Source organism: Pecten maximus, chromosome 14, assembly GCF_902652985.1.
Source record: "Pecten maximus chromosome 14, xPecMax1.1, whole genome shotgun sequence".
Classification (NCBI taxonomy): Eukaryota; Metazoa; Mollusca; class Bivalvia; order Pectinida; family Pectinidae; genus Pecten; species Pecten maximus.
The window spans coordinates 23,413,507-23,433,619 of record NC_047028.1 but is presented as its reverse complement, the minus strand read 5'-3'; the positions used below and the strand labels follow the sequence as shown (position 1 = coordinate 23,433,619).

Here is a 20,113-nt window from a genome sequence, read left to right as displayed (position 1 = left end):
GCGTTCACAGATGATAATTGTTTGTTTAGGGTAAAATGTAATCTGGTTTTTTGTTGTTTTTTTTTTAACAATTACCTTACCAGTCTTAGAAACAGTGTATAACAACTTAACATTTGAAGTACTATAAGCAGTACATATATGAAGACAGTTGCTATCTATTTGGAGCGTTGCATAAATCCCAAGCATTATGAAAATTTATATTGTAATGATTCTGCGATATCAAAATACACATTAACAAGTCCAAACACAAGGTTCTGAGAATAGAACATTATTTTGCTTTTCTGGTGGCGAACTGAACATAACAATTATGACACTTCATTGTTGTTTCATATGTGAACCTCAAAAATATGTCAGTTTTTCGTATTGCCACAGCTTCAGTTGCCCAAATGACATGTCAGATAACATAATCTAGCAAATGAGCAGATGGAATCACGATCACAGATACATTCCACTGCAGCCTGGTTTTATTGATAATGATCATTATTATTGCTATGTTCAGGTTGTGATTTCTTCAAAGAGCTATGAATTGTTTCTCTTTAATACAAACAGTTATAAGTTCTTTAAAATGTTTTATTTTACATACATGTACATTACTTCATACAATACATATACAAGGACACATTAAAATCTATACATAGAAAATTACTTAGTTAAACCACTTTGGTTAAACAACTGACAAATATCTTCTTAAAGGATACAGGTCAAAATCCTAGATTTTTCAATATTTCAAAATTTATTGAAATGATGTGATTTTTAACCAATTCCAAATAGCATTGCCTTTTCACTATTGATGCTTTGAAGTTTTCATTTAAAAAAATACAGTATACATAAGTATATCACCACTGAATAGCAGAGATGTGGACACTTTCATCCCTGCGGAATCTCTTTAGTCTAACCACTATGGTTTCTATATACAGTGGAACCACTTTAAATCAGAATGCCTTTAGTCCAGACACTTGTTTCTCTGTACAATGTTTAGTGCAGTGGTTTCCATACAAAGTGAATCTTGCTCACCAAATAAGACTCCACCTCTTTTCTGTCATATATGAATGTTCCATTGGTGAAATCATCATTCGTAAGTACTAACATATGACTACACAGATCTTCATTAGAACACATGTTACTACTGGTCAATGAGTGAGAGATGAACTGCTGATTTCAAAATGTCTAATGATTTTTACGAAATAAAATGTCTCGTGACAATAAATCACTTGACGTACTTTTCCATGAATTTTTTGTGAAACTCTGAACGTAAAGTGTCATTAATAAACAGCCCTTTCTTCTTGTCCTCCTCAGCCTTCGCACAGTTCTTAAACACCACATCGTCATCCCATCTGAAACATACCAGTAGGATTTTAGCATTATGTCTTCAGCATCTTGTACAAAATTTTGCAACTAACCTTTTGTCATATGGTACAATGATTCCAGTGTTCAGTTTGTTTATAATACAACCCAATACTCAGTGTAATGGTTCTCAATGGAAATACCATGATAAAACGAACTTAAAATGTCAACTTTCAAAATTGCCACTTGCAGCGATTTTGCATATCTACTTCATCCATAACATACACAGCTAGGAACTACAGTGAATATTACACAAAAGTTTCAAATAGATCACTTCAGTAGTTGTTGAGAAATGGCAGTAACAGGATTTGATTATGGGATGCAGATGAATGGAGCAACAACAACAAAAATTACAATCTGAAAAGCCCACCTTCTAATAAGCTAAAACATTATATATATGTGCGTATATAGAAGCATTTATGTGTTTCAAATTAAGTACTTGATATATCTGTCTTGTATTGATCAAGTCCACTCAATCATACAAAACAACCTACATGATGAAATGTGATCATATTAAATGTTCAAAAAGTACAGATCTTGTACAGCATAATGATTCAAACAGTACATTTTAAAGTTGGTATGATTTTTAAATTAGCATTTTAGCTACTTGTGAGTAGCTATATAAGTTACAGAAATCAACTACCGCTGCTGATACTGCTAATGTTTTCTTTAATACCCTACACAATAGTGACAAAGGGATACCAATACAAACCTTCTCTTGACTTTGAAGTCTGCTGCTGCCTTGGCCTCAGCCTGATTCATCAGTGGGTTTCCTTTAAGAATATTCTCAGTTCTAATTCTCTCCTCTTCAACTTTTTTCTCAGCATCCTGCATATCAGTTTTAAAGAATGTGTTGTGAAACATGAAAACTATCAATACTGTCATCTAGTCAGGCTACTTATTCGATTTTTTTACTTTGTTTTTTTTTCAATAATATCAAAACATCAAATGGCATATTAACAACCTATAGAACCAGTAAAGTTCAACGCCTCAAGCACAATGTATATACTAGGTATTTTTACAACAATAAATGACCCCTAATGGCCCCATTAAAATAGTATGGGTGAAAGTGTCCCAGTTCCTGAAATTCTAAATAGTTGGTTTTGTCAAAAGTTTAACATAGGCATATATATATAGGGGAAAATAATTCCAAAATACTGAATACAGCATTAATACTGAACACTTTCATCCATGAAATAGTAACAATGACCTCGACCCATCAACCCTATAACTTGAACTTGTTTAGAGATATTAAATAGTCCTTTATCATGGTGTGAAGTTTGATCAAAATCCCTCAAAGAATGAAGCCACTACAACACTGACAAACTTTGGCATAACTTACATATGTTCAAGAGGGACAGATTTAAAACCTTTAATCACCCTGTTTCACCTGTTTGGGATCGTAAATAGGGTCTAGCAATATATATGTACTTAAAAAAATAATTCTCAATATTAATGGAAAATTTATAACTTCAACATATTAAGCTACAAAATATTTCTCTCAATGACACCAGAGGTTCACTTACCAATCGAACCCGCTCATTGGCTCGTTCCTTTTTGATCTTCTGAAGTTCTGCCATCAACTCTGCAGTGTCATCTTCATCAGAGGATGAATCATCTTCATCCTGACAGTAACAGATATCAGGTGAAATACAAGGTATAAATCCTGACAGTAACAGATATCAGGTGAAATACAAAGTATAAGTTTACATACTGTATGTTAACACTCAAACTCCCACACTGTTCTTTTTTAACCCAGCAGTGGTACTTGGTAAGGTATGCAGTACTACATTAGGTCTAGTATTCATCTGAGTTAATGATTTATCTTCAACTCATTGATCTCCTAAATCATCGAGGAGTAACGTGATGCATTAATAGAAAACATGTTGTAATATGGAGAAATCTCCCAAAGGACATGGTACACCAAAATCAGCTATAGCCAGATATGATCTATATGGGGTTTGTGATATTTATTATTATTGTGATAGTTATTATTATATCTATTTATCACTTTCAAGAAAATAATCCCATCTATTAAAACTATAGATTTAATGAAACAAGGTAAAACTTAATGAATGCTTTGTTTCACTAGAGTATCACTCATTTTTTTTTCTACTGTATATAAATGTATATAAAGATTCAACAAATAGTTTGACAGTTTTAAATCCGTGTATCTTGTATATTGACACAATGTAACACATTGTAAGTGTTATTATCAGTTATGAATATCTTAATGGCATAATCATATTCCAGCCAACACTAAACAGGTTTTTATGCATGAAAAAAACCAATATGCCATAATAAAGATATGCATATATAGCAAGAAATGAGGAATTTTAACACACAATCTATTTACACTGCACAGTTAAATATTTATTACATTCAGTCACACATTTATGATTATAATGATATACTTCTGATGGTGTGTATATGTATATGTTTCTTCACAAATTGGCTGTTTTTTCGGGGAGAGGCAGACAGACTGACAGCAGCCACTGCCATCAACAATATTACAAACCCCATATAGATCATCATATGAAGATTTATCAAAGGGGCATAACTCTACAGCAAAACATAGGATCATGGACATAACTACCAGCAGATTAGTCCAAAGTAGAAAATAAAAGGGCAAATAAAAATAAATCCTCTTCACAGTAGGCATTACAATGTGTGATTGGACACACTGCCTTGTTAATGAGTTACATGTACATGTATATTAATTAAATTTGGAATTGACAAATCAGTAATTCATATACAAATATTTATATTTCCACTCAATTCAGACTCAATGAACCTACCACAGTTAACTCGAGTCATTTTTCAATGAACTATATCAAGTCCGGCGTAGGAATACATTTGTCGACCTTGGACTATATTTTTTTAATTCCTTTTCAAAAGTGATCATATTTATATGAAATAAATTCCTTTAAAACTAATATTTGTTTTAATTCGCTATTAAGTTCGTTCACGAAAGAAATCCTAAAAGTATTAACCATATGTAGACGAAGAGTGATGACGTACATTTCGGTAAGTTCTGTGGTAGACTTGCATAAGTCCCTATTTGTCAAAGACAAACTATTGTACAAAATATCAAAAAAATATAAATATAAGGATTGAATAAAGTTATGTTGAGGTGTATGGGGGTATAAACCTCAATAGGTCTTGAGACAAATTTTATGAACTGCGAAAGACCTATTGAGGTTTATACCCCCATACACCTCAACATAACATTATTCAATCCTTAAATGTACATCAGCATATTTGTACTACAGTCATATCTAACACATAACTTTGTAATGTTAATGGCCACATTACCCAGATTTCCAATTTCCTCTCGTCTCACATACCTCATCATCAACAGGATCATCAGCATCTAAATTTGCAGCCGGGATCTGTTCCAGGCGAGGACGCTTGCTTCCACTGCTACTGCTACCAGATTCTGTAAGACAATTGCAAGAACCACACGATGTAACAATCCTAGTTTACTATGATTAGTGACTTTGTAAGTTAAGTTTGATATAGTAAAGCCTAATATTCCTAGAATCTGTAAAATATCTTTAAAAACTCTATACTCATTTCCAGTATTGAATTTTTGGCATAAATCCTAGGAAATCTAACTTTGGCATTAATCAATTGTTAACTATAACAAATTTGTAATTAATAAGTCAGTAATTGCCAATTCACAAAGAAGCAATTTCAGTAATTCACTGCCAATGTTACTATGGTCAGAAATGGGCTTAGGGAGATAGTTTATGTGACATACAATTTTCATAAAAAAACTTTCCTGAGTTTCACCACAAAGATATTAATGATTATCACAGATTAAATAACCCATATAATTCCACTTTTCATGCTTCCCTGTAACCCTTTTCTGGAAATAAGAATGTTATGAACTTAAATGACCTCAGCCAGCTGTTCCACCATAACAATATGTAGTTACTGAAAGTCCAAGGGAGATAATTCATGAACTCTTAAGCACTCTTTAATAATTGTTAACATTTAAGACATGCTTAGCTGAGAAAACAATCAAAATAAACAAGAAGATAAAATAAAATAAACTATATTTTCTAGCTTCTTTTTAATATCCAAAGTAATGACCTAATGTAACCCTACTTTTTATTATCTAAATCTATTACCAGTAGTGACCAATCAGAATGGTTCTTTATGCTACATCAATGCCATTAGAATATTTTTGATGCCAAAGATGATATACTTCTGTCAAGTTTCCAATTCTTTAACTTATATTTAATGAATGAAAAATAAATTGGATTTCCATTGAATATATTATATTTCTCTCATACGACGGAGACCTACAATTGTATGTATAGTACCAATTTTGTATTTTTAAATCTAAATAATATGTAGCAAGTAGAAAGTCCTACACATCCTCTAGTTATGCTGTGAATAAGATTTGGAAACTGATTCTCAGACAATAAGGAAATATTACATACATGTACAGGTCAGATACTTTGCTGACCGATATGGCGCAGGCAGATATATATATAGGACCCAAATTTTACAACCAAGGTAGGATAATATAACGATAAAGTTATACCAAATTTTTTATCCTCAATTATCATGAAAATGAAGATTCTGAAACGTAACTGGAAGAAAAGAATTTAAAACCAGAACATGTATTTAAGACATAAATGCCCCTGCTGCTACCTGACACACCGAAACACAGTTTGGTGAGGATCACATCAGCAGTTCCTGAGATTAGTTAGTTACATTACATCAGGACGAGACAGGACGGGCATGGGTTTCACTGACTATATGCCCCTAACTTCATGGTTGGGACATAAAAAATATTAAATTAACGTTTGTGAGGATATCATACCCCTGTTCCTGTCTCGTTTGTCACGTACTGCCCTCTCACGATCTTCAAGATCACGGCGGAAATCACGTCCTCTCAGTTCATCAACAGTTCCCTGTCCTTCCTGTCTGTAAAATTTATAATTAGAAAATGTTTTAGTACAAATAATAGTGTGAACTTTTCTCGGCAGCTGCTAAATAAATGGATGAAAAGGTGTCCATTGTGTTTAGTTCAAGCAGACATTGTCCTGAAATCATGATCATGGAAAACTACACTGCAATAGGATCTGAACTACAGGGATGACAGATTGACAGTACTAGTGTACCTAATATAAAGTAACAATCCTTACATAATATGTTTTTGTTCATTATTTCAAGTTTTCTTTGTTTTGGTATTTTTTTAATACTTATATTTAGTTGTATATCTTACCTGTACTTGATTTTGGTATGTGAGGGTAGATCCCTACTGGAGTACTGTTTTGACAGGGCACTAAGATCTCCTTCATTCTTCCCTCTCCCTCCACGGGCAGGCTCAAATGTTGGGCGAGCCGCAGTTGTCATCCTTTACCTCGTGAGCAAAACTGTAGACAGAAAAATGCAGAAAGTAGGCCTCGGATATATAACTTTAGTGTATGGAATAGGCAACTTTAGAGCTCATCATATATGTAAGAGTTCAACTTGGTCTTTAAATCATGATCAATTGATCATAACTTCCCCTTATGGCCCGTGCTTGGCATATGGCAAAACACCAAACTTGAATGTTAACTTCAGTTTGCATGGAATCCAACACTTTATATATAGTGTGTATATATGCACTGAGGGGTGCCAAGTTGTTTACCATATATATATATATATATATTAATATAAATGTTCAAATCTTATCTTGAACAGTATGGCAATATGCAGCTGAATCCCACACTTTTGGTTTTGTTTGGTTTTATTTCTTCAACATCCTATCAACAGCTAAGGTCATTTAAGGACGGCCTCCCGTGCGTGCGACATGCATGCGTGTGGTAAGTGCGTATGTGTGTTTTGGGAGGCTACGGTATGTTTGTGTTAAGTCTCCTTTTGCCGATTCATAGTGCTATCTCACTGAAGCATACTGCCGAAGACATCCAGCAGGACAGCCCACATGGTCACATTATACTGACAACGGGCAAACCAGTCATCCCACTAGTCCTAATATGCTGAGCGCTAAGCAGGAGCAGCAACTACCATTTTTGAAGACTCTGGTATGTCTCGGCCTGAGGACAGAACCCAAAGCCTTCCTCACATGGGCGAACGCCCAACTAAAGGCCAAAAGTGAGACATTGTCAAATGAGACATTAATATTAGGAAGAAGAAAGTTGTTCAGAAAGGAAAGATAATATCCATAATTCACTCGCCTCTTACGATCATGCAATGGGGGCAGCAGGTACAATTCTTACGCCCTACCTGCATGGCAGGAATCCCACACAAAGGTAACATAATCATAATTAACCTATCAGCTTATTATCCGAGACTCAGACAGACGTACGCGTTATTATGCCGACACTGGGGACAGCGGTGTCACCCGTAATAAGTTTATAGAAGACTGATATATTTATTGACTTTGTCTGTTGTCTAATCAAATTGTTCTATTTTATCCTGTACAACAGACTTTGTTGAAATATGTTCTCTACTGTATATAATGTACTGTAGCATTGTTTACTTTTGGCGTTACAAACAGGACAAGCATGAGATGAAATCTGGAGATAATTTAGCGACATAGTCGTTGTAATTTAACGAACAAAGAGTAGCACGTATATAATGTCAAAAAGACTGTATTTGAATAACTTAGTCCTTATACATACCCACAGACAACGAACAGATGAATATACGAATACACACAACGTTGCTCCAGTAAAATTACCGGAAGTTAAAATGTAGTCTCTAAAAAATATTATTTAAGGTCCTAACATTTAAGTAACATTTTTTTTTATAAAATAGATAATTGTATTTTTAAACAACTTTAAAAAGATGATTTATCTCCGCATTTGATTATTCTAAATCATAGAATATCTTAATTTTCCTATTAAGAGATTAAGGTAGTCACTAATATACAAAGCCGGAAAGTTGGTCAGTCCGTGTACTTTCCGGAAAATAAGTTTAAACAAGAAAAAGAAGATAAACGTCATAGTTTTAATGCCTGTGGTTATAATATAAATCTGCTGGTGAAATTAATGAACGAACTAATGTATTTTAGTACAGATAACAAAATTATATCAGTTTGAATCATTTTTGGTGATACTGATAAGACTGCATTTGAATCAGGAATATAATTTTATTAATGTGTCATTTGAAAAGATACATCCACTTATTCAGCTTGCATTAAATCTTAACTTTGTTTCGTTTTTAACTGCATATCTGCATTTTGTATTGACCGCTACATTGACCAATCACATACTTTATCTTGACCAGTAACGCCACCTGTCGCGTCATATCCGGGCCAAAAGAATATTTACGGCTATGCCGAAAAAAAACTATCTGTACATGCTATATATTGAATACGTTTTTCGTAAAACAAAAACTAACGAAGCACTCCCTGTGTAAATATGTTTCTGTCTAAGTAAAACAACAATTACAGTGTATAGTATAGTACCTAATTGTTTCTTAGGCAGAAACATATTTACACAGCGAGTGTTTCGTTAGTTTTTGTTTTACGAAAAACGTATTCAATATATAGCATGTTACGCATCTACGTTATGATTATCCTCTTATTAGAGAACCTCGTCAATGTTAATCTCTCCGAATCTTCAATTATTGGAAAATTACCCACACACACAAAGAACAAGACCAAAAGAAACACAGCGAAACAAATACATCAATAAATAAACTGGAAAAACTTCTTTCTTGTCAATGCAAAACAAAACACAAAAAAACATACACACACAAAATTACTGGACTGAATTCTGAACACTGTGAGAGTCTAGCTCCTTTACATCACAGCTTTAGATAAGATATGGTTATCTTATGTAATCCCCAACTATTGATTTGAAATGGCTAACATTTCTATGTAAATGAAAATATCTTCATTATTTTTCACCATTGTGAACGTTTTTTTTTCGGAAAATCTTCTATTTCAAACTTTGTAGATTCTGATTGTTAGTTGAGTTATATCTTGACATCGTGCGACATACATTCTGGATTTTCTTTTAAAAATTTCAGCTCCTGAAAATTCAATTCATCATATTGATATACACTATAAAGATGGACAATCACTTATCTTATTCAATATCATTCCGCTTTCAGTCGTCCTATGCCAACACAAGCACGCTTATTTTATGCTTACACAAGTATAATTGTCATATTCTTCTGTTATAGGGTGGGCATAGTTTAAAGATACAACCCTTTCAGTATTTTAACGTAATTGCATATCTGGAGGGATAGCCTCAAAACCAAATTCTTCTTCTTCTTCTTCTTCTTCTATCGACGATAGCTGATGTATAATAAAAACGTAAAAAGCTATGTGGTAACTTACTGTTGGGTGGCCACAAGGTGGACCTTGTTGATGCTGTGGTAGAAAGTATCAGCGAATGGTGATGGCGCAACTGATGGTGGTAGGGGCTAGTTCCAAGTACTCACCTCAGACTGGGAGAGCAAATGTTTTAATGGCGACTGGATGAATCAATGTTTAGTTTAAACATATTTAATTTGAAAAATTCAATGAAATTGGACACAAATTATGAAACTTCGTAATGACCTCTTTCATAAAATATCATACAATGGTAAATACGTGACAGCATTTTATGAAAATTTATGTTCATGCACTCTAACCCTTAACTTAAGTCGAACATTATTTTATGATCCCCAGTAGACAAAGGAAGGAGGATGTTCCCTTGACGGCGATTAAAGCTCACTTGCCAAGCATACTCCCTCTCCCGTGTAGACTATCCAGGTACGGTTGCAAGGTAAGAGAGTCGTCACGAATGGAGATCGTTCTGTACAGCAAACAGGTCGTCCACAAACATCTGAGGAACAGAAGTTACACAAGAAGCTAGAACGTTGATGTCCATTGAGAAATAGAGGGGTCCGAGTATTTCTTCTAGGGACACCCTGGAAGTGATTGGTTGATGAATATGACTGATGACTTCCAAGAACTAATTTCGGTGTCCTACTATTAAGGGAATTCTTTATCTAACGGAGGGCATTTCAACGGATGCCATAGTGAATGAATTTACCTAGAAATATTTCGTGTTGGACCTTGCCGGTTGCTTTTGACAGGTCAGGATGATTGTTGACACTACTAGCAATGTCATCTATGGTCTGTGTTAACTGGTTCTATTCTTCTTTCTGAATTCGTGTTGATAGTCGGATAGGATGACGTGACAACAGAGGTGGTCCGTGAAGTAAAGTGTTGAGGATGTGCTCTAACAGCCTACTGCAGATGGACGTCAACGGAACTAATTAGATGATGTCTCCTTTCACGAAATAGGGATGATGTTCACTTTCTTCCAATAACCGGGAACGGTTCCAATGTCGATGGGTGTTTGGAGGTCCATGGTTTTCACATTATAGCTGAGATGGCATTGGCGCAGGTGCTGGGACTTCATCAGCACCCATGGATTTATACTTCCTATTATATGTGTTCTGAAGTAGCTGATACTTCTGACATCCACATGGATTGTTTTGACTGAGGTTGGGTATGGAACTTACGCCCTCTGTGATCTATGCACAGCAGTACTGGTCATTTGGAGATCTCAGCCATGACCCTGGGTTTACTTACCAGGATGCATTTCCTTGGTGAAGGATCTGGGGATACACCGGATGAGTCTGTTCTTGCTTTTGATGTGATTCCACAGTCTCTTACACGTTCCCTTATTTCAGTGATGAATAGGTTATTGCCATAGTCGCTGTGAATCCAGTGTCATTTATTGTCGATTGTGCATTGAAACTTCGTGTAACAGTTAGTCTTCTAATTTCTTTCTTTTCTCAGACGAACTGGCTTTATTGAAGACGAAATAATCTCTGGAGCTATCCATGAATGGTTGAACCTGACGGAAGTTGCTTTGTGGGTGGTTACGAGCTTCATACATTGTTTCGGTAACTCAAGGCCTTGTTGATGGTGTCGTTTAATAAATTCACCGCCACTCGATCAGCTCTGTCCTGGACTTCTCATTCCTTTTTTTTCTCACACGGACTAAGTTTGTTGAAGATACGATGTTTCTATCGATGTTTCCAGTTACCCGTGGTTCGTTGAACATGACGGAAGTTGCTTTTGGATGGTACAACCTCCATGAGTTTGTTACAACATTGCTTGAGTCGCTCAAGGTCCTGTTGTTACTTGATTAATTAACGGCCAGTCGATTCACTGTATCCTGGACTTCGCTGACTATTCTCTTAAATAAAATCAAGAATATTTTCACTTTTCCTTTCATTTACAATAATGCTAAAGAATCGAGCTTTAACAATAGATAATTAATTTCATATTAACTTTCAATATCACACAGTTCAAAACAATAGACATGTCATACGGTACACGTATTTGAGAACCGAACTCTTACTTGATTTCAAAAGGACTTTAGATGCATGACCGCATTCCCAGAATAGGACACACGGAGCTGTAACGTCACAATGTTATTTACTGGTTATGAACGCAATTGGTCAGCCTTATTTTGACTATTTTAAGTTCACGTCGGCCCGCGGTGAAGTTGCATATCTAAGTGATGAATGATTGAGTATTAGACAGACTGAGAGGAAGAATGAGTCATGGTTTACAAGGATTTCTCTCTTGTTACTTAAGTATGCTTTTTTGGTAAAATAATATCCACTTGCCTTTCAGACATGTAAATTTCTATAGCATTAGTTACTAAATTCATGGGGAAAGACTAGTTGTTATTTATAGGATAAATATTTCAAATGATGTTTTGTATGATTTTATTAAATACTAGATCAAAATTGCTCGAAAATAAATGACGACTTAGTTTGTAAAGGGCCTTTAAGTATACAGACAGGTATTTGGCATTATCTCCCAATTCACGAACTATCTAATGACACAGGGATTTTACACAATATCCCAACCCACGAATTATCTAATGACACAGGGATTTGACATAATCTCCCAATCCACGAATTATCTAATTACACAGGGATTTGGTATAATCTCCCAACCCACGAACTATAACCAATGACACAGGGATTTGGTATAATCTCCCAACCCACGAACTATAACCAATGACACAGGGATTTGGCATAATCTCCCCACCCACGAACTATAACCAATGACACAGGGATTTGGCATAATCTCCCCACCCACGAACTATAACCAATGACACAGGGATTTGGCATAATCTCCCCACCCACGAACTATAACCATTGACACAGGGATTTGGCATAATCTCCCCACCCACGAACTATAACCAATGACACAGGGATTTGGCATAATCTCCCAACCCACGAATTCTCTAATGACACAGGGATTTGGCATAATCTCCCAACCCACGAACTCTCTAATGACACAGGGATTTGGCATATTCTCCCAACCCACGAACTCACTAATGACATAGGGATTTGACACAAACTTCCAAACAACGGTACATCTGATGGCACAGGAACTTGGAATGTAACTGGAACGTGGACGAGAGTGACAATTATATACCAACAAGCGGACGTTTCAAAACCCAAAAGTTCCGTTAAGGAAATTCATTAGTTTATTGGGTACACTATAGTTTGCATACTTAAGAAAGTAGGATGACAATTAGTACGGCCCATACGACTAAATATTTTACCGTATGTTATTAATAGCGACTCTATCCCTTTATTCGCTCGTTTGAAGTTCAAAGGATGTGAAATGTATATCAAATCAAAGTTTTGAAGTCTTTTCTATCGGATAACTGTTGTTATTGTGTAGGTTTAATAGCATATTACAGCACGTGGGTACTCGAAAAACAATAACCCTGACATTAATTTTACAGTGCACTGAGGAGCCCCTACTTTGGGAATTCCTGCATTTTTACACCTGGAATCCTACGTTATTCTATTTTCAGTAGGAGTGTATATTTTCGATTTTGAAAAACTCAAGATCCTACCTTTTAGTCTCGTAGATAGAAAGTACCCATTTCAATGTTATTTACGCAGGAAAACAGCTACAAACCTAAGAAACGCATTTTCCTCAGGGACCTGGTTCAGCTGATTGGCTTAGTCCTAGTAGTGATGGCGGTAAAATTCAAAGCAAAATTTTTTTTTTTAGATAGTATCAATAAAAAAGGAATTTAAGAGGAGACAGGCGGGTCTATGCGTGAAATTTCGATAAAATATAGTATGGATATTTAATAAGGACGTTATAACTGTTGTTGCCTTACTGGTAGTAACAGGAAAGGGTTTATTCACGAAAAGTGTACAGGGTCCATGCCTATTATTGTGGCGAACATATTAAATGACGTGAAATGGCGCTGGATATTGAAAGGTCAGCATTAACTTATATGTGACCAGGAGCTTTTGTTTTTATGTGAATGAATACTTACCATGACGCAGACAGGAATCGCATGGGAAAAACCGCCAAGAAATTGCTTGCAAAAATCTGCGCAGTTTTACGTCACGGTAATATGTTCGTCACGATAAATAGGCATGGACCCTGAAAACAATTTACCGTACCAAAATGACTGTCTCCGCTTGATTATATCTTCCGCGTTTTGACTTTAAAAAATGTCTCGTGTAAGCTGATTTCTGATTTATGTGATAAAAAGTATTTATTTGTTTTCTTTTCCTGAGGGATTTTGTGAAACTCGTCTCGAAGTTTTAACTTTTTCACACCAAGGCTCGCAAAAAAAACAAAAACTTCTAAGACTCGTTTCATAAAATCTCATGAAATGCAAACCTAAGATCCTAACACTTATTGGGGAATACATACTATCTTAGCATGGTCTCTATTTAGATTTTATGGTATTCGGCATCGCCATTTGTGTTTTTACATCTTTCTCGTCGCAAGGTTTTTGAATTTTGTAAAGTCACAGTAAAACGATTCTCAGATTTTCAGAGCGTTGTTATCACAACGGACGTACCTTACGCGTTAAACTTATTATCCAATCCGGATCTTCAGTTCCGTTCCCGGTATTTGCTCCGCCCATTAGTTGACTACTGAAAATGTCAATAAGCCTCGGTCATGTCGGTGTATTCGAGGTTTGTGTATCGGAGCTAGCACAACAAAATGTCCTCACGGTGTTTTTACCTCGGATGTATCGTCGTATTTGGATTAATGACATGTCCAGCCGCTTATTTCAATATGTATCTTGACTCGGCGGAGACATTTAGACTTCTAGGTAAGTTGTAAACACAAGTTTGCTGCAGATGCAAAACATTATGTCGGGCATTTTGTTTTAGAGATGTGGGTTACTTGTACGGGTGTAATGTTGTTTACGGCGGTTTAAAGATGTTATTTGCCTCTGAGAAAGCAATATCATCCAAACAACACATTGTAATTCCTGTTATAACGGTGCTTTATTTTCAGACTTGTTCGGTTCGGGATTTGGGAGTTATTATATACTTAATGAAGCCTACTCTCATGAAAGGTGGAATACACATCATGTGTATTGCCCCAGATTTTCAGGGCATTGAAAGTTTCCTGTCTATTAGTCACCCCGAGAAAGTTCAACACTTAAAGCACCTTTTTTTTTACTGTCTTCTAGTTCTTAAAGTCTTTCAATATTACAGTTAACTGATCTCCTGTTAAATTTTATCTAAACTAATCGTAATATCAAGATGAAGCATACGAATAATTAGGTCTATCAGTAACGTTAGCAGTACACACTGCAAACACACGTGTGGTTCTACACATGTGGCACGAATACACGTGGTGCATATGTTATCACACTGATGTATTTACCAGAAATAATATGATTTCTTAAATCATTGGAATAAATAGTTTCAATTAAGAATTTTTAAAGCTAACTTTTAAGTTTTGATATACATACTAAATCCTTACTGTGTGTCAGTATGTATTTTATTATCCCATTACAAAATTTTATTGAACCTAGGTATTGGTTAAAATTAATTTCAATTTAATTTACTGGTGTTGTGTTAATCACACATAACATATTTTTTTTTATTATAGAAGCTCTGGAGCTTATGTTGCTTTTTACCATGTAAAAAATATAAATAAAAATAATGTTCAATATATATTTAAATGAATAATATGCACAAGGTACACACATTACAAATTTTCCTATGGTTTGTTTACTGGTATGTAGTGTAAAGAATCACATTTGAAAGTTATTTATAATCAATTGCAAGATTTCTCAAGTAATTAATGATCGATTATCGACTGATTATGAACAGAAATTAGGAAAATATAATCTATTTAAAAGCATTCAATAAAATGTGTTTAATGTGTAAGATGTGCTTATATTTTTTAGTAACTTAGGAATATAATATGGTAGTTTTAATGATTTTAAGGGAAAAATAAATTACCAAATTTGTTTAATTTTTCTCTTAGCTCTTAATTTTCATTAACTGTCAAAATTAACTTTTTCAAATCAAATCATGTCCAAGGCTTTATTGGGGCTGATAATATGGCACAGGCGATTGCATTTTGATTCCTATGACCCTAAATGAAAAAATACCGCTGCAACCCCTAGCTAGATTGCTTATCGTTGTACATGTCAAACCCATATGAATAATGGGCACCATTTTTGAAATTATTTTATATTCATCCAAATTACCAAATTTTGCACCCATGCAGAAGCAAGGAAAGAATATGCCTGCTGCATCTCACTGCATGCAGTAGGAGTTGACTAAATGTGGGTTACCCTGCAGGGTCGGGGTGGTTTCTCTGATGTCTTCGAATTCTATCCAGGGGGCACATTGGAGAGCCTAATAAGGCCCGCTGTATCCCACTACATGTTGATCGTAAAAGGCGACTGAAAGGGGGCCCCCTGAAGAATCAAGAATTGTCTGCCATGACTTCTATTTAGGGGACATTGAACGACTATGATACATCTTCTGCCTCTATTGCAACACTTGGGATCTTTTATTTTTTCTTTATTTTCTCGAGCTCACTGCTCTGTCTTTCTGTGCTTTGCTTTTCTTACTCTAGGAGTCTCCTTGACACCCATCCTCATATGACCCTGGCTGTTGTGAAGGCATTAACCACTGAAAAATAATAATAATAAAAAAAAAATTCTGTTTACTCTTGACAATTTCCTTTCCAATCACCAATATTCTTCCCAAAATGAAGCAAAAATGCTACATCCCAAACCTCTGAAAAAAACCAAACTGAACAGTCATAGAAATTTAAAGATGATCAATTAGTCATAGAAGAAAAATGACTAATCATCGATTAAATCAATTAATCCTAACGACACTACGTGTAAGCTCCTGATAAAACACAAGGTTTTCTGGTACTAAGCCGCCCTGTAGAAGGATTCTCACCCCAGTGTTTTGGGACTCTATAACGGGTCACAATACTGTTTGCATTAGCTATAGGAACATGTCTCTTGTCATTGTCCGTCTATAAAAAGATTCTATGTGGAGACCTATCCTGTTCTGTTATAACCATACAAATAGTAGGGGTCCTGAAAGAAGTCTTCATTGTTGAAGATCTTTTTTTTGTTGTGCCACCTTGATTGTTAAAGTGCGTCGTTATTACAGTGTTACAATTTCTGGTATTATTCTGTTGCAAACTTACATGTGTAATTGTGTAGTATATCATTACCAGTATATAGTACTAATCATTCCAGTCATATTATATACAGCCTCTGATTGAAGGCCACACACCGCAAGACAAAAAAATCCCACATTTCAATATTTGTTTTTTTTAACAATGTATTTTGAACTGGTCTGTAACTTTTTTCCCCCTTTATACATTTGTATCAATTAAAAAAAAAAAAAACTTTGGAAAAAAAAGATTGAGCTCATTATTTGTTTTTCTATATAGGAAATTTAAAAATTTCAGGACCTTTTGCAGCATGCATGACTGTCAAATTTTTGTTGTATTGATGTGTAATTTTCATTATGACCTTTTTAAAGTCTTTATATATATACACACTCCACAACCCACAATAATACCAACTTGTAAGTTTGAACAAAATAACCCACTGCGCCAACTGACCTACTATGAAAAAAATCCTGATTTATTTTGTAAGAATTATTAGCATAATACAATAGAAATGCTATTAAAAATAATGGTGATTATGATGCATGACTTCCTCTGAAAAAGATAATAGCATAATAAACGATTTAAAAAAGAAAATGTTGACACTTTTAATAGAACAAACAATTTCAAATAACAATTCCATCTTTTTTTTCAGTCCTTTTATCTGTACGTTACGACATGTGATACCTAAATTGGTGTAATTTGAGGATGAGATAGATTTATGGGTGCATTACGTTATTGTGGAGGTGGACAATACTGCATGATTTAGTTTTATTCTGGCATCAAATTGTTTGTCTACGGGTTTCCCTTTTGTGTTACAGTGTATTTAAGTTATTGAATACTCACAATAGAAGTGAATGTGGTATTTTCTTTTTGCTATATTTTTTGACATCTTCAGAAAAAAAGTTGTTCAGGGTAAAAATGCAAAAAAGAAAATAAATCAGTATTATTCACTGTAAATAACTCTCTCACTCCTTTGCATCCCCCCCCCCCCCCCCCCCAAAACCAATATAATCGTCATGATTGATGGAATTGGTCACATATATATAAAGGGTGAAAAGATTTTATTTTACAAATATAAAGCTGACAATCATCCTTTTACATATAGATACTTAAGTGTGGTCTTAGTTATAGATATAAAGCATTATGTATAATTTATTATGCTAAGATATAATGTTCGACCTTTTCATAAAAAAAATGTAGTTATAACTTAATATGAACCAATTCCTAGAGCATTGGTTTGGTTTTGTGTGGAAAATGATTTATTGTCTATTCGTCACAATGGTGCTATGCGTACCCTGTACTCATTGAAAAATTATCTGTTGAATATTGTGCCCTTGGTGAGGAGAAATAATTGTGAAATACGATTTATAGGCAAATATTTTAGTAACCCCTACTTCACAATCCCGCATGAGCAGATATAATAGAAAGCTTGATGGTTGATACCAGTATGCAAATCTACATCATTGGTAGATAATTATATGAATAGGATTGTTATAAATATCCATATTCCTCAAAAGTTAATTTGTAACACTACATTAAGATAAGTTTGTTAACAGATCTAGACAACTTTTGTTGTTTTTATAAGATAAAAAAAAAAAGCATTGTTCTCGGTGAATCTAACAATGCTTTTGAATAATAAGAATGCCTGCAGTTGACCTTCATACTTGATAGAACTCTGGTAATTATATTAACTTGGATCGTTAGTTAGTTTGTGTTTATAATCAATGAGTTGTTAATTCTATTCTGATAAAAATCTGTTAATTGGTTCAAAATTTTTAAACAGAAAGAATCTACTAGTGGAGATTTTGTCAACAGATTACAAAACAATATGTTACATAGTAGACACTATATTTCTGTTTGATCATTCTGTTGAGCCGAGATTGAATGATTTAGTTTCTTAAGAATAATATAATCATTGTGTGTTTTTGTACACATTGTGTGTAGATCATGTTTCATATGGACACTGAGATTAGAAATTATAAAACTTGGTGTAAATATTTCTTATGAGGTGTGAAGGTGGGCAAGAGGTGGAAGGTGGGTTTTCAGTTTTGGGAATTAGGATCTGATTGATCAGGTAGATCATAAAAATACTCAGAAAAAACATATCAACATGCATGCATCATGCTTTCTGGTCAGAGCATAATTAATTGAATTAATTGGGTAAAGTCTGTCTTACCCATAAACAAACCATGAGTAATTTAAATGTATGTCGCCCCCCCCCCCCCCCCCCCCCCCCATAAAATGGGGGTGGGGGGATCATAATAATAGTGTTACCCATGGCCGTCCTGTTCTGATGCAATGTAATTATATGTAAATAGCTAATCTCAGGAACTGCTGAGGTTTCGGGTATCATCAAGTGGCAGCGAGGGCATTTATATCTTTTCTTGATTTTTTTTTCTCGATTTTATTATATTTTGAAGATTCTGTAGAAGTAAAATATTCATTTTTAGTAAAATCTGTATACATACACATATATACACTGTAGATTGATCAGTCAAAATTAATCTTAAATCTGAAACATCAATTTTTATTTACCGGTATTAGTGTGTTGTACTTTTGGTACTGAGAGGAATCACTATATAAGTTGGGGTACATGTAGCTTACTATGTATCAAACTTGGCTTAATACAGACTTAATATTGAAACTTTCAGCCATGCTTTGAATGTTGATAAGAAGATTATATTATCAGGTATACATTTGTGCTGTATGATAATCATTTCATGAATGGGATAACTTTTGCAGAGAAAAACTTCTTGGGAACACATTTATTCTTGAAAACGTGTACATAAAGTGATTTGAATTTCATTATAAAGTTTGATTAAAATCAAGTCCTATTTGCATAAGCATTACTATTTCTCTTTAAGATGTTATTTTTCATTTTATACTAATCCCCATCTGTAATTGGTGTATAATGAAAACATGGTGATATTTAATATAAGTTAGAAATACATGCTGTGTTACAATGTTAACAGTGTAATGTATGTTGGGGCATGCGTTGACAAGGTGCCATATGTTCATTCTAAAAAGGCAAGAATTAAATTTTTAATTTCAAGGAAAAAAAAATCATAAGAAAATATTTTTCTCAGTAGAAGATAAAAACTATATCATAAAAACTAAAAAGAAATAGTTAAAATGTATTATTGGATATGATTACACATTGTATTATCCATGTGTGGTAAGCATTATAAGGTAGGATTTTTATTTGTGTGTACTTTTAAAACACTCTTATTGCAATCTGTCAGTTGAATTTACCTCCCAGAATTTGTTTCCACAGGAAGTGGTACTTGAAAGCTCTGTATAGCTTAACTACTCTTTGAAAAAATGAAATAATTACATTGTCTGATTTTT

The 20,113-nt window shown here is 34.4% G+C and overlaps 2 protein-coding genes across 2 annotated transcripts in view; one reads left to right on the top strand and one right to left on the bottom strand.

The window, feature by feature from the left end:
* Positions 1–552: 552 nt before the first annotated feature.
* LOC117342443 (spliceosome-associated protein CWC15 homolog) lies at positions 553–8,086 on the bottom strand. The gene is made up of 7 exons (XM_033904602.1): positions 7,989–8,086; positions 6,587–6,737; positions 6,182–6,285; positions 4,692–4,783; positions 2,871–2,969; positions 2,057–2,172; positions 553–1,334 (listed from the first exon to the last, which is right to left on the bottom strand). The coding sequence occupies exons 2-7, from the start codon at positions 6,715–6,717 to the stop codon at positions 1,208–1,210; spliced, it is 669 nt and encodes a 222-aa protein (XP_033760493.1). The 5' UTR covers positions 6,718–6,737; positions 7,989–8,086; the 3' UTR covers positions 553–1,207.
* Positions 8,087–14,269: 6,183 nt separating this feature from the next.
* The window catches only part of LOC117342814 (tyrosine-protein kinase RYK-like), a 56,292-nt gene continuing 50,448 nt past the window's right edge, over positions 14,270–20,113 (top strand). The window contains exon 1 of the mRNA XM_033905073.1: positions 14,270–14,432. Coding sequence (XP_033760964.1) covers positions 14,321–14,432 — 112 coding nt within the window. The 5' untranslated portion in view covers positions 14,270–14,320. The remainder of the gene's footprint in view (positions 14,433–20,113) is intronic.